A 15,718-nucleotide genomic window follows, 5' to 3' on the forward strand; every position below is an offset into this window, starting at 1 on the left:
TTCTAAATTCCAGAGAGCACTGAATTCTTATGGAGAATAATCTTATCTTGCGATCTTGTTGATCTTCATACAAAGTGGACGATGCTTAAAAGATGATGCTAGATTAATGTTGGAAACTTGTTGTTCCAAACGTTATTCCAAGCTCCATGTTGGAAGTTACTTGATCAGGAATGAGAACAAAGGACTTATGAAAATCTACTCAGGTTCTAGCTATAGCCTGCGAGAGCAGATTCTAGCTATCCAGACTAGAGCCTGGGGAACTAACAATTTACATTAGGAGTCTTCATAGAACAATAATTAGAACGTGCACTTGAGATTCGTGCAGGCCTGTCGATCCCCGGTATCAGCCCCACGTTTACAACAACCATTGCTGTATATTCTAATTGAACTGTAGAGACAGACAGGGGACCAAGATGTACTCGTGCAAGAAATACGCTATCTGGCTTTTTCACGTGAATGCAAGTCACTTAGCCCTGAAACGTTGCGTTTGTGCAACAGCGGGAAAATGAACTTCAGTCCCTCTCAACAAATTCGCCGTTCAACACCCCGAGCATTTGAACTAGTTTGAAAATTGGTTTGTTCAAATTCTCGCCCAACAAGACCAAACACCTGTTCAAATGCCCTATCTCTAGCGACGAATTTGACGATCAAATGCCACTCTCCAAAAACAAATGTTCCAATTTTTGGCATTTAGGATTTGGAAACTGGTTACACACCTTCGAAAATATTGCAGAGTTTGTCCAGACCCTTTTTGGTGAGCCAATCGCTTACAAAAGTGATATTGCCCCCCTTGTATTCCTCAGACAAGAACAAAGGTAAACTTGTCACAAATTCCCCACCCCACCTAGTATAGTTCAAATCCCTCCTTCACCCGCTCTGTGACTCTCTGGGCACCTAAAGGGGTTTTTGAAGGTCCCAAATGATCGATCGTAGAAAAAACTTTGCAGATATTAGCCCTACTATCCCCTCCCCTATCCCCCAAGACAGAGACGCCAGGTTGCCACGTGACAATTTTTCTAGGAATTTGTGTTATTCCACGTATTGGGAGGACTTTTGCTTTATTTTTCAAGTTCCTATCGTTTGATTTTATTCTTTTTACTCGAAAGTGAAACATAGTAAGAAGATAAGGAAAAAGTAAATGCAGGAACAATGGCGAAATCGCCATCTTTGGTTGACAGCTTGGGCAAGCATTTGGAATGTGCTGTTTGTCTTGAGGAGTACACGGAACCTAAAGTTCTGCCGTGTCTTCATACCTTCTGCAAACGATGCCTGCAAGGACTATTGACTCATGAAGGAGAACTGTGGAAGCTTAATTGTCCAAACTGCCGTTTAACTGCTGAGGTAATGACCATTTAGTATGTATAGGTGGTTTGCAAGCAATCCCTGGAGATGCAAAGAGACAATGGCATGGCGGCCATGTTGGATGACAAGGCAAAAGGTTCTGTCATCCAACATGGCTGCAAAACCATTGTCGTTTGGATCTCCAGGGATTGGTTGCAAACAGCTTATAAAAGCAGGGGCGGATCTAGCATTTGTTGAAAGTGGGGGCCGAACAAGAATACTAATCAGCGCACGTTAGTGCGCCTCAGTAGCGCCTTAGGCGCTACTTTCTAGGGGGGGGGGGGGGGGCATGCCAGAAAATTTTGAAAATTTGGGTACTCTTGCATGCAATCTGGTGCAATCAGTAAAATATGAGGATTCATATTGAATAAAATTATAAGTTGTGGTTATAATGATGCATGGTTTGTGACTCTTTAAACCAAAGTCACAACAGCCTTGGAAGAAACGAATGAAGAAACGACATCTAACCATAAAATGGGAGCTGATCAAACGTGATGGACTGAATGCAATTGCACTATAATTATTGAAGGCTATGGCATTTCTTTACAAGGTTAGGGTTAGGGTTAGCCTAATCCCAGGGCTACCCCTAACCCTAACCTGATACCCTTAAAAACTATAACCACAAGATGAGGCAACAGAGCTGCAAAGCTTTACGTATTCCTGTTATTACGGAAATACATTTTACACATAAGGACGTACGTGTCACAATGTTATTCTCATTGTACCTAACCAAAATATATATAATTATATATGGAGACACTAAGATTTTACGTTGTTACAGTCTCTGTTAAATAGGTTGACTGTAAACAAGTAATTCGCATCCAGTCTTCTTCATCATTTCAAAAGGATAATATTAACGCCTGTAACGTTGAAAGCTTTTTCGCGCAACTTTGGTCATACTATTAGTGAAAAACCATGCCTTAGCTAAAAAAACTCAAAAGCTCCAACAGACTGCTTACAAAATGATAAAATTATTGTATATTTTGACCAAACAAAAAAATCTCAGATGAACTGAAAGAGGGGACCGCGGCCCCCTTGGCCCCCCCTAAATCCGCCCCTGTACAGAAAAAAGGTTCAGTCCTTTGAAATCCCATATTAGTTTTCAGGTTGAAAACAAAGCCGTTTCTGGGAAATGTTTTCAGGTAGCAATCAAAAAATTACTGCGAGAGAGTGAATAACTAACCATAATAACTAGCTATAAATGAATAACTAACCATTTAGCACACAACCAACTGAAGAGGCCCAACTATGTTGTTCATTCTCATTTTAGGGTGGATGAGCTAGGGTGTGGCTAGAAGGGGGAACCCCTTCTAGGGGGTGAGGGAGGTGTGGTAGTAACTCCCTTTAGTCCCTGATTGTTTATATGTAGCCTGGTCTATAGTTTGGGGAGAGATATTTGATTATGGTTGTACCTAAGGTACTGGGCTTTGCGCTTATATGACAGTTTTCTTCTGGTTGTATTAACTCAGATTCCTCAAGGACAAGTGGATTTGCTTCCAGCCAATTTCTTTGTGAACAATTTATTATCTGTGGTAGCTCTTCACAAAGAGTCGGAAAGTGGTGGTCTTGAGTGTGGCAACTGTGAGAGTGGAGACGCTCCTGTGAACAAATGCACCACATGTTTGCATTTCCTTTGCGAGTTCTGCACTCAAGCCCATCGATGAGGGCGAAGCACTAGCTCACATAACTTAATTTCCCTTGAAGAAGCCAAAAAGATGGGATCTGAAGGCGTTAAAAAACCATTATTTTGCAAAGAACATGAAGGAGAGCTGATGAAACTGTTTTGTGAGACATGCGAAGAAGCTATCTGCCGCGACTGCACCATTGTGAAGCACCGTGATCATAAGTACACTTTTGTGAAGGATGCTTTTTCAAAGCGCAAAGAGAGCTTGATGGAAATTCTGTCTGAGACTAAAACAAAGTCATCTAAACTCCAAGAGGCACTGGATACAGTTTCAGACATGAAGACAAGTGTACAGTCTTGTGCAGAACAGACTGTGCAAAAGGTCATTAACTCTTTTGTTGACCTGAGAGCTCTGATTGATGCTCGCCGTTTAGAATTGATTAGGGACATTGAAGATCTCAAGGATGCTAAACTTACATCCCTTGAGTTACAGCAACAGGAGCTAGAAACAGCTCAAGGATGTGTACAGAGCGGTGTGGAATTTGCTGAAAAAGCCTTTGAAAATGGTTCTGAAGTGGAGATTTTGAACATGCATAGACAAATGACAAGTCGATTACAAGAGTTGAACGCAGTACAGGTGAAGCTAGAACCATGTGTTGACAACATCTTTAAGTTAAGAGACGACAAAGTGTCAAGGGAACTGAAACATGAAATTGCAAAGTTTTGTGTTGTGACTGACACAGTGGCACATGCTGGTATGTCAACAGTAACCATGGGCTATGGACAAGAGGGTGTGATGTATAATACACTGTGTGGGCAGCCAGTTGAATTCAAAATAACTGCCAGGAAGGAGAGTGGAACAATAATAACAGAGGGAAGGGACATTTTTGATGTTCAGATTTACTCAAAGGAAGCAGAACATTTGGTTACATCCATGAAAGTACATTCCTACAGTAAAAATGGCTCTTACTGTTTTTCTCACACACCAAAAAAAGAGGGCCATTATACTTTGTCTGTGATGCTTAGGGATGATCACATACAGGGCAGTCCTTTTATGTGGTTTGTTGAGAAGTGGAAACTGATATCGCCATTTTCATCAGGTGACAATCAGATTCACATACAACTGAGTGAAGATAATTTGACAGGTAGCTACCTAGTATATCCAAATGTTTCTAGAATTGGTGGTAGGTCATTATGTACCAGCAAGAGATCTCCATCTTTTGGAAGCATTGGCACATTGCCATCAGGTAACAATCAGATTCACATAGAACTGAGTGAAGATAATTTGACAGGTGGCTACCGAGATTATCCAAATGTTTCTAGTTTTGATGATGAGTCATTTAGTACCAGCGAGAGATCTCCATCATTTGGAAGCGTTGGTACATTGTTGGGTGTTAGTGCATCTGCTTCTTCAGATGGTGTAACCTTTGCATCTACTACACAAGCCTCATCACTTGTCAGTACCAGTGCCAACAGTTCATTGTTAAGTGCAAGTACAGATGCAGGTGGTTCTCGAAGAAATCTTCCTGCATCTAGTGGCGTTTCTCAATTTGGTTCTCAAGGAAATCGTCCTCCATCTAGTCATGGCAGGAGAGTACTTGCTCCTGGTTTTTTTGCTAAAAGGGATCCTTCATGGGTTAACTACGACAACAATGCAACAATCACGGTGAACCAGATATGCCCTCCAACATCTGGTTTGTCCACTAGTGCTAGTACATGTGCCAACTGTGGGTTCTTTGGTTCCATTACCTGTTCCAACTGTGGATCCTTTGTTCATACTGCTAGTACATGTTCCAACTGTGGGTTGTTTGGTACTGGTGCATGCTCTAACTGTCGGTCCGGCACTTTTGTTCAGCCTGGTCTTAACTCTGGCTTGTCTTTCAGCCATCGTGGTTCACATTCTTCAACTGGTGGAACTCCAGCGTTGCATTCTGTTGGCTTCAATGCTGGTAAACATATGTGGAAAGTTCAAATACATGGCAAGGTCATGGATGGTTTTAATTTTGGCCTCTTTAACCCCACCAGGGAACCAGAATATAATAATGGCCAACTCACTAAACTGGGAAACTGGTGGGCCTGGAATTCAAAACAGAAGCAGTCATTATTTGACGAGTCTTCGCCGTCAGGTGACATAATATCCACTCCGATCACTGAGAGCACTGGGAGCACTATTACCCACTGTGCAAGTGGTGACATTATTGAACTATATCTGGACTGTGAGGATGGGACACTAAAGATGTTCAATCAACGCACCAAACAGTCAGACACCTGGATTGGAGTTCGGGGTGAAGTGCTTCCAGCATTTTGTATGGCTGCTCATGGGGATAAGGTTTCTTTAAAAATGCAATGAAAAAGCTGAAACCCCTTTGTTAAGAATTGTTTACCCAGTCAATACAGTTCCATGTTATGGATCCCAGGGGTGGGGGGTGGGGGGAGGTGTGGGCTGACACAGTTGAAGAAACCTCTAAAAAGGTACCAGAATCTTGGTTTTTTTTTTTTGGTGTGGGGGGCAATGCCTTGAATTCCTTTTCCCATTCTAAAAGGTGATACCAATAGGCTCCATCAAAATTTAGCTTGGCAATGAGGCCAAGAGGACACAAACAAAGGAAACTGAATAATCATGTAACTTTATTCATCTCTGTTGTTTGTGTCGTCTGGACCTTGATATGATGTTGAATTTTAATATTTCAAAAGGATCCTATTCTGTCTGCCAGAAGATGATAACCTTGAGCCTTTATCTCTCATACTTAGCCTTGGAGTCAACCTTTCCTGGGTAGATTTATTTTTAGAATGGGACCTTTGGAACTCCTATCGGCAGTTGAAAGACTCAATCAAAGGAGGGCAGGAAAAGCGGGATTGACTATAGGATTGATTCGAGGAATAGAGGTTCCAAGTCAAGGAGTTCCTGTCAAACATTTTTCTTGTTTGACTAGCTGGTTTTAATCTTGATCAGACCCCTTATTGTACTGAAACGGCTTAAAGACTGGTTTACACGTGCAAAGCAAGCATAAGCATAGGCGCAAGAAACCTAGGTGTAAACCGGTGCGACGAAAGTATGAGCACCTTAGGGGCACCGCTTATGCTTATGCTTGAGTCGTCCTGGTTTACCATACGATGCAACGACCCAAATATAAGCACAAGCATAATGATTTCCAAATGGAACAGAAGGATTTCCATTCTCTCGTGATTGTGCTTGCGTCGTTGCGTCATAGGTGTTAACCAGGACGATGCAATAATAAGCACAAGTGCAAGAAAAGGAAACTAAAAAACAGTGACAAGTTGTCAGTGACATTCTAGTTACTCATGCATTGCTATTTGTGCCAAATTTTTATGCTTCTGCACTTGCCTATGTCACCCTATGCTTTTGCTTATCGCACGTTTAGACATCCTTGTGCGTATGTTTATGCTTGCGTCGTCAAGTAAACCAGTCTTAAGGGTTTGCTAGATTTTCAGTGATATGTTATGATAAACAAAAATTTTATTGTTTAAAATAGGTTGAGATATTGATGTTGTAGTAGATATGTAATTCACCTCCTAGTGCTGGGGTGTGGCTTTGACTCTCAATGCACATCAAAGTCTTGTCCCATTTTTCTGAGGCAAAATATCCCTCAGCTTGTAGGAACACAGTAAATAAAGCGGAGGTGAAGTGGCACCAGCTGACACTTAAGCAAACTGATTTTTTCTGTTTCATGCATGTGATAAGGCCACTAATATGTTGTACTGGTATGAAGCTGCATTCATGGACCTGTAGGGGTCCAGTGTGTAACACTTTAAATATATGCGAATTTTGTAGGAACTTGTAGAAAGCTTTCTTTAGTCTAAGAGCCTCACATTTCCTGTATAATCCAGCAAGTCTAGATCTGTACCTGCCTATGGTCAATTGGGGGAAAATGGGGGGGGGGGGGGGTACTACATATGATGGACTATACAGGAGGCTCCACCCAAAAAAGGTACAGGGAAAAAATGTCATTCAGGTATTCAAAAGGCCATTCAAAATATCTTGAACAGACCCAAAGAAAAATGATAGCCAAGAGTGTTTCTACTGTAGGTATGTAAAAGGGTTACCATAGACCTTATTCCAAAATGGCTTCCATTTAATATTCTTTTGTTTGGATTCAAATTAGCCCTTCTTGCCTCGTTCAAGATAAAATATTCTTTTGATATTTGAGCTTAAGAACGAGGTAAGAAGGGCTAATTTGAATACCAACAAAAGAATATTAAAATGGTAGCCATTTTGGAATAAGGTTTATTTCTTATGGAAGCCGAAGGTAACCTTTCTGTCAGAAAAGGGTATTAAAAAGGTGAGGGTTTGGACCTTAGGGTAGAGCCTCCTTGTATAAAACTTTCTTGGTTCCCCCCTCCCTTCCCCATTCTGGTATGGGTACAAAACTTTCATAGATCAATAGGTGGTTTGGAAAGCAGGTATAGGTGAGCACTCCTATGCATGCAAATTTTGTTAAAGATCCAAAATGGGTCTGGTATGCTAGAGCCTTTGTTGTATTCTGGCTCCAAAAAAAGCTTCTTGTTTCAAATTATGTATTTCTTGTATGCATAATCATGCATTTGTGTCCTGGATACCAGGGCCCAGTTGTTCAAAGCCTAATTAAGCTAATCCTGGATTAACGTAAAGGTTCATTCGAGTTTAATGACTAATGATCAAAGATTTCCAAACATTTTGTCCCTCAGTTTTGACTTTAGACTTGCCTTTACCATTAGCTTAAAATTAGATTTTAAACACATTTTCAACAAGCGTGATTTTAACCTCGTTCAACTTTTAATCAGGGATTAGCATTAATCGGCTTTTGAACAACTGGGCCCAGAGGTTTACTTGTGTACTTTTATGGAGCATTTGTTGGCTGAAGGGCAAGTCAGGGTGTATATCAAACACCTCTGGTACCCATGCATTTGCAAAGTGTAAAAAAAAAATATTGTATATTATATCTTAGTGTTATTATGGCTAAAAAGTAACGTTCCAGTTGTTAATTATTCAGTACTGAACTTTTAGTTTGAACAAGGCTATCTTACTGCGTACTGTATGGATGGGTACTAAGATTGCCCTCCATTATTAACCATATTTTACAGTTGCCTTTTGAACCATTTACAGTTTTAAAATGAGTAGTTGTTATTCTAGTATATTATTTTGTTTGATAAAATAGGTGCATGACAGTTGCGTAATAAAAAAAGTCGATAAATATGTGTGTATATGAGCTGTAAATGACTGTTATTTATAGCGATTTATGAGTATTGCAAGCACAAGCATATTGTGAAGATTCAGGGGTGTAGCCAGCTTTTTGCGTAGAGGGGTTGATCTGATGTAGTATTTGCTGACCCGATTGACAATCGAGCATCAGAGGCGCTCTTTGCTAGGGGGTCCGGAAATTTTTTGGTATTTTAGGTCCTCAGAAATGGCTTTTTGTTGATTATGAGCACAAATTTCCAATAATGTCAGCGCCAAATGTAGCTGGTATTTCTAAGAAGGGATTGCAAAATTATCTCGCTTGCTGGAGAGATGGTAAAAGAATTAAAAATAGATAACTTAATAGTTGTTGAATACGTTACACACTTCATCAAATATTGTATAGTGTTGTGATTTACCATTCACTCAGCTAGGATATCAGCAAGAAGGAGACACTTTGGATACTTCTGTGCAAAAATTTGTCACATATTTGCAGGCTCGCATCACAGAGGAGGCTCATATGATCTGTCCAGTTCACACATTCTTATAATATTGTAAACCCTCAATATAGCATGTGATGCCTTTTAAAATTTATTTCCTTTGCTTCTTTTCAAAAGCAAACATCTCATCCAATGGAATTCTGAAAGGGGGTACCGATAATTTTTTCCTCTTGTAATTTTAGCCATGAGTTGCCCAAAAGGGGGGTTCTGGAATCCCTGATGCCCTCCCCTGGCTATGCCCCTGAGATTGGCTTGCATCAACCATTTTTTTTTAGTGTGGCCACAAACTGTTTGATTGATTATTATTATGACTGTGCTTTATCTGTGTATCTGGTTCTCATGAAAACCTGAGAAGTCTGTTCATTTCCTGTTTGCCTGTTGTGGAGAAAAAGGAGAAAATCTCCAGATGTCAGATCCCCAGCTAGAGTCTCTACCATTGGGTTTTTCAAATACATTCAAACGTTCCCGCAAACGAAGGTGAAAGAACTATTCTTTCAGTCAAATTTTCTTTTGCTTTTCCCTCCCCCCAGGGCTTGCCCCTAGCTACAAACTTAGACCTGTCACGTGACTATTTTTGCTCCACGAGTGAGTATTTGTTGCGGTCTCTTCCAGCAAAGAGTTGCGTTATTTGTAGTTTTATTTTTAACTTCGAAAGCCAGTAGCTTCGATTTACAAGGTCCGGATTCTTTTGTATCACTTTGAACGCGGTAGAAACAGAGAAGCATGTTCTAGCTACACAAAAGAAATCGAAACTATGGCGAAAGCACCATCTTTGGTCGACAATTTAGGGAAACATTTGGAATGTGCTGTTTGCCTTGAGCAGTACACGGAACCTAAAGTTCTGCCGTGTCTCCATACCTTCTGCAAACGATGTCTGCGAGGACTGAACATGATGCAAGAAGGATCGTCGAGAAAGATAAATTGTCCAAGTTGCCGTTTAACTGTTACGGTAAGAGTGAAGCACCAACGATTCAGGCTGTTTTTCTCTGGCTCATCCTCGGTGTAAAAACCTGTTACGTCCACGTGTGACATACAGCAAAGAAAACAAAGAGTCAAAACAATAGATAGAACGAACATAACAGTAATAAAACAAAGAAAAACTTCACAGGTTTTTACACCGAGGTAAACCCTTTTCTCTGTTTGAACGGAAACAAAAGAAGCAATCAAGCATTGAATTCTCTTTAATAATTATGTTAGTTTCTTGAGTTTCTAGCAGAAGTTATGGTACAGCACAAAATATGTTTCATGACACAGGACATTCCTCTAGTGTACTGGGTCGGGTTGTTCAAAGCCCGTTTAAGCTAATCCTGGGTTAACGTGAACTTTGATTGGAGTTTAATTGCTAATCAGTAAGGATGCTTCCAAAAGATTTTTGTTCCTCAGTTTTGACTTGGACTTTCCTATACTGTTAGCTTAAAATTAGCCTTTAAAAGCATTATTAAGGAGCGAGATGAGAATCGGGGATAAGCGGTGATCAGCTTTGGAACAACTGGGCCTTGGATTTCTGTTCAAAGGAGCTGCCATCCCTTTTTTTTGTGGGGGGGGGGGGGGAGGGTTTGGGGTGTTAATAAACAATAGAATGACCCTACTGGCCAGTTTTTCACTGAGCCCTAATTTTGGGTTCCACTCTGTAATACTTTGTTTTTCCTTCTTTTGCATTCCAATCAGATTCCGCAAGGAGATATCGACTTGCTACCAGTCAATTTCTTTGTGAACAATTTATTGTCAGTGGTTGCTCTTTATGAAGACTCGGAAGGCAGTACCCTTGAGTGTGGCAACTGTGAAAGTGGCGACCCCCCTGTCAACAGATGTGCCTCTTGCTCATATTCCCTTTGTGAGTTTTGTACTCAAGCTCACCAGCGAGGACGTAGTACAAGCTCACATACCCTGGTACCTCTTGAAGCAAAAAAGATGGGATCTGTAGCCATGAAAAAACCATTGTTTTGCAAAGAACATGAAGGAGAGCTGATAAAACTGTTTTGTGAGACGTGCGAGGAAACCATCTGCAGGGACTGCGCTATTCTGAAGCATCGTGATCATAAGTACATTTTTGTAAAGGAGGCTTTTTCTAAAGGCAAGGAAAGCTTGCTGAAAGTGCTGTCCGACGCTGAAGCAAAATCTTTTGATCTCAAGGAGGCGGTAGATGGAGTCTTGGAAATGAAGAGAAGTGTGCATATATGTGCAGAACAAACTCTGCAAGAAGTTTTTGACTGCTTTAATGAAATGATGGCAAGTCTTGATTCTCGCCGTGGAAAATTGATTGCTCGACTTGAAGAAGTGAAGAATGCTAAACTGAAGTCTCTAGAAATCCAGCAAGAGAAGCTAGAAACAACTCTTGGAATCATTCAAAGCAGTGTGGAGTTCACCAAAACAGCACTTGAAAATGGCAGTGAAGTTGAGATTTTGAACCTGTGCAAGCAAATGGCAAGGCGGTTACAAGACTTGAACTCATCCAAATGCCAACTGCAACCAGCTGCTGACTATGGATTGAAGTTCAAATCTGATAGCCAACTGAAACTTAAACTTGCAACCTTTGGTACCGTTACTGATGTGGTAACATGTGCGGCTTTGTCAACAGTAAGCATGGGAAATGGACAGGAAGGCGTGATGTACAATACACTGTGCAGGGAGCAAATTGAATTCACATTAACCGCCAAGGAAAGGAATGGACGGAAGCAGACAGAAGGAGGTGATAGTGTTCTTGCTGCAACTGACCTTGATGTCGTGTCTGGCAATCCAGTTACAGAGTTTCTAACAGTGAGTGATGGTGAAAATGGTACTTACAACTTCTTCTATACCCCAGAGGAAGAGGGCTATTGTGAGTTGTCTGTGACACTTAATGGCCGTCATGTGCAGGGAAGCCCTTTCACTTGGTCTGTTGAAAAGTGGAATCTCCTGTTGCCATCATCATTGCTTAAAAGTGAAGAACAACTGCAGTTATCTGATGAAAATTTAACAGCTGAATACAAGGCTTATTGCACTGTAAGAAATAGAGGAAAAAGTGAAGGAAACCCATTAAGACAATCTAGAGGAAATTGTCTACGAGATGCTGAAGTATTTTTTTCCACTCGGCTATCAGGTCATTGTCGTAAGGGTGTTGTTGGAGCATCTTGTGGTTGCAATCCAGATTCCTCTTCTGTTGGTGGTATATTGCCCGGCAGTCGTACTTGGACACTGGTTGCTCCTGGAGATCAACAGCATCCAGACCGTACTAGTACAAGGCCCTGTGCTGTAGGTTCTGTTGGATTTTATTCTGGAAGACACATGTGGAGAGTTCAAGTATTTGGCAACATTTTGCAGGGTTTTACGTTTGGCGTACGAAGCACCATGTTGCATGACACACCAGGTCAACAACGGAAGTGGTGGGTGTGGAATTCAAGGCAGGTGTACAAGTCGGTGAACGATGGCCAGGCAATTGCAAAGGCAGAAAGCACCATCACTGACTGTGCAAGTGGGGACATCATTGAAATGTATCTAGACTGTGAGCATGGAACATTCATGATGCACAATTCTCGCACCAAACAGTCAGACACTGTGAATGGAGTTGAGGGAGAAGTGCTTCCAGTATTTTGCATGACCACCAATGGAGACAAGGTTTCTTTGAAGATATAATTTCAGGCCACCTTACAGAATGTCTATATGAACTTGTGGTCTTTATGCATAGTAGAGCTCTAGTTAGGAAAGTCTGCTTTGGGTACTGCTTGTTTCACCCAAAATTATACAAACTATACATTAAGCTTCATCACTCTTTGTTATCTCACAAACTTTAAAAAAATGGGGATCAGTATGTTCTGAATAATTCTCTTGAAACAGGCTGTCCACAGGACTTCAAGAAGGCCTGTTTTCTTACAAAAAGCTTGTTTTCTGACCTTTTTTTGCATTCTCGATCCCATAATATGTGGCATGCTTCGATAGGCCATTCCGAGTTGCTGTGAACCTCATTATGAAAGCGAGGTTAAGTGCAAAAGCTTTTCATATGAAAATTAGTTTTGTTTGCATATGAATGAAAACTAATTTTCATAATAATTAGCCTCGCTTTCATAATGAAGTTCACAGCAACTCGGAAATAACCCATTTATATTGGAATTCTGTCAGTGTAATTCCATTTTCAGAAAATTTTTGGTGAAAAGTTGAGCAACAAGACACTAACAAACAAACAAAAGAACAAAATCAGGGTGGTATCTTTTCAGAGATCATGGAATAATAATATTAAAATTTGTATAGTGCAACTTTCCATGAAAGATGATCAAGTATGCTTTACATGCGTGAAAGGTTAGTAATAGGTAATACTTTTTATACTGGTATGCTTTTGGTACTGATCCAGACCCAAGTTTGTAGTTTGTACCTGCTTCTGGTTGGAGGGGGGGGGGGGAGGGGGGATACTCCATATGATGGACTGTACAGGAGGCTCCACCTGAAAGGATACAGGGGAAAATGTCATTTGGGTATTTAAAAGGGCCTTTCAAAATATCTTGAACAGATCCAATGAAAAAAATTGATAGTCAAGAGTGTTTCTACTGTAGGCTTTGTAAAAGGGGTACCATTTCTTATGGAAGCCAAAGATAACCTTTCAGTCAAAAATGGTGTATAAAATGGTAAGGGTTTAGACCTCAGGGCAGGGCCTCCTTGTATAAAACGTTCTTGAGTACCCCTCCCCCCCCCCCCCCCCTTTCTGGTATGGGTACAAAACTTTCATAGACTGATAGGTGGTTTGGAAAGTAGGTACCATGTGAACAGGCCTATGCATGCAAATTTTGTTACAGATCCAAAATGGGTCTGGTACACTGGAGTCCTCATTGTATTCTAGCTCCAAAGATAGCAATCTCGTACGCAGAGTCCTCAGGCTCTTCGGCCAGCAGTTGGTTGCCAGGAGAGACTCTGGAGAATTCGAAAAAATTTAATTTTTTTGATTGGCCGCCCCATAATGGCTTCCATTGTTTTACCGCAGAAATCCTGTGGTAATAAAATTCCAGTTCCCCAGAGTCTCTCCTGGCGACCAAAGAGCCTGAGGACTCTGGCTACAAGATTACAAAGATAGCTTCTAGTTTTCCATGTATTTCTTGTATGCATGATCATGCATTTGTGTCCTGGATACCAGAGGTTTACTTGTGTACTTTCATGGAGCATTTGTTGGCTGAAGGTCAAGTTTTGGTGAAAGGCAGAGTGTATAACAAACACCTCTGGTACCCATGCATTTGCAAAGTGTAAAAAGTCAATGAATATATCTTGGTTTTATATTTATGGCTAACAAGAAATGTTTCAGTTGTTAAGTGCTGGACTTTTATTTTTGAACAAGGCTTTCTTACTACATACTGCAGGGTACTAAGACTGCCCTCCATCTCTATTCTGACAAGAATTTTTTGTCTGCATAAAATAGGTGACTGGTTAATAAAGAGTAGATAGATTTGTATGTGTGAGGTGTAAATGATTGGTTTTCATAAGTATTGTAAGGGCAACGGTGACGTATCATTAGCAGTTGCATCTACGGTTTTGCAAGTGTGGACACACTGGCCTAGAACTTGTCAGTAGGCTTCATTAGCATTATGAATGTAAGAGGCCTTAGCATTGTGCCTTAATTAGAGGGGAAGTGTCATGGGGTTTTTTCACCTCTGTTGTTAAAATGGTGAAGTAAGACCTTCACTTAGATACAAAAAAAATTTTACAACAACGAGAGGAAAGAAATCAACTCAATTCTTAAAAGGAACAACTCGTGATCTGTTCTAGTGCATTTTGGAAACAAAAATGCAAGACCTTGAAAAACGTTAGCCTAACAATTTTCAAGTTTCAATTTATTCTGACCTACTCTGGCGAGAGGCACTAATCGACAGTTTTATTGCACTGGGATGATAATTTGTGACAAATCTAGGCAATTAGTTTTTTGTTTCTGTTAACAGACAACCATATTTGAGTTTTGAACTAACATCAAATTCATGTGATGCCTTGCCCTTTAACTGTGCCTCTTGTTCTCTTGAAAGCCTAAATTCAAGTAACATGACTGAACGCTTTTGGTTTTTCCTGGTTTGTTCCTTATAGGTCTTTATTTTTAAGCTTCACAGTTTTAATGTTTAAAGAATATCCTCGATCTCAAAAGACTCAAACTCGGGAAAGAAATTAAAACAATTTTTCTTTTGCCTTACGGCAAAGTCAAAACTGGGTGAAAAGAAAATTGGAAGATTTCTGTACAGCGCAATTGTACTAATTATTAATGAACGGTGCTTTGCGTAAATGTTTGCAAAGTGATTGTTTTTTCTTTCCACTTTTTCCAGTTTCGCTTCAGTTTCACTTCCCACACCCAATAAATGTGCACCTGTCGCATGGCCTTTTTTTCTCGGAAAGCGGAATAGCTCCTCCTCTATGTGTGATAACAGTTTAGTACGTAGGCATGCTTTCCAGCTAGAAGTTATTTATAGTTTTACCTTTTGTAAAGCGATTTACAAGAATAGGGTTCTTTTTAATAAATTTTTCCACGTCTCTCTGGATGATTGCGGGCGGTTTTGTTTTCGTTAGAGCACCTGTAGGCTCTCTACACTCATCTATACCTTAACACCAGGAAAACAAAACAACAACAAAAACAACAAAACAAAACATAAAAAAACGTGATACCCTGAAATAGAAACAGGGAAGGGTCGCACACATCAAGGGACAACATTTTTGTACATATTGGGTGAAATTTAAAATCTAGCATAAAAATGAACTTCTCCTTAGTTAAAGACACCTCAGCTCGTAGGAATATGGCTGCAATATTTATGGAAACAAATAGAGAAAAACCAGATGTGAAGCGACACAAGATTACCCTAAAGAACTGCATGATGTTTTTGTTTTAAATGCAGCCGTTACAGTTGCATCGTAGCTCCAAAAAAAATATTCTTTTGAAGTACCATAGCTCTGATAAAATTCAAACGAATTGTGAAAATTTGCGTTATTTAAGTCACGTAAATTTCTTTGATCGCAATTTTCCACGACGTTTTTTAAAAAGAGCAGTATTTTCCGTGACTTTAATAACTATCATTCTAGTCAATCTTGAATGAGTGGAAACGTGATGGTGGTGTCGATCACGGTCATTATGTAACGTTTAAA

The 15,718-nt window shown here is 40.3% G+C and overlaps 2 protein-coding genes, 1 long non-coding RNA gene and 1 pseudogene across 4 annotated transcripts in view; 3 read left to right on the forward strand and 1 right to left on the reverse strand.

Annotated features, from left to right (window-relative positions):
* LOC146449346 (bifunctional FAD diphosphatase/FAD synthase-like) overlaps window positions 1–15,718 on the reverse strand; it is a 90,657-nt gene that overhangs the window by 56,449 nt on the left and 18,490 nt on the right. The window lies entirely within an intron of this gene.
* Window positions 1,033–5,335, forward strand: LOC146449349 (uncharacterized; annotated as a pseudogene). Its single transcript, XR_014860597.1, has 2 exons — window positions 1,033–1,341; window positions 2,811–5,335. The product of XR_014860597.1 is annotated as an uncharacterized LOC146449349 (transcript).
* On the forward strand, window positions 7,220–13,852 carry LOC146449350 (uncharacterized). Its single transcript, XR_014860598.1, has 2 exons — window positions 7,220–7,787; window positions 13,742–13,852. It is a non-coding gene; the product is annotated as an uncharacterized LOC146449350 (long non-coding RNA).
* Window positions 9,051–12,978, forward strand: LOC146449351 (E3 ubiquitin-protein ligase TRIM45-like). The gene is made up of 2 exons (XM_085101313.1): window positions 9,051–9,590; window positions 10,310–12,978. Exons 1-2 carry the CDS (start codon window positions 9,396–9,398, stop codon window positions 12,251–12,253), a joined length of 2,139 nt encoding a protein of 712 aa, XP_084957439.1. The 5' UTR covers window positions 9,051–9,395; the 3' UTR covers window positions 12,254–12,978.

This window comes from Pavona decussata, unplaced genomic scaffold (genome assembly GCF_977016875.1).
Source record: "Pavona decussata unplaced genomic scaffold, jaPavDecu1.1 SCAFFOLD_602, whole genome shotgun sequence".
Classification (NCBI taxonomy): Eukaryota; Metazoa; Cnidaria; class Anthozoa; order Scleractinia; family Agariciidae; genus Pavona; species Pavona decussata.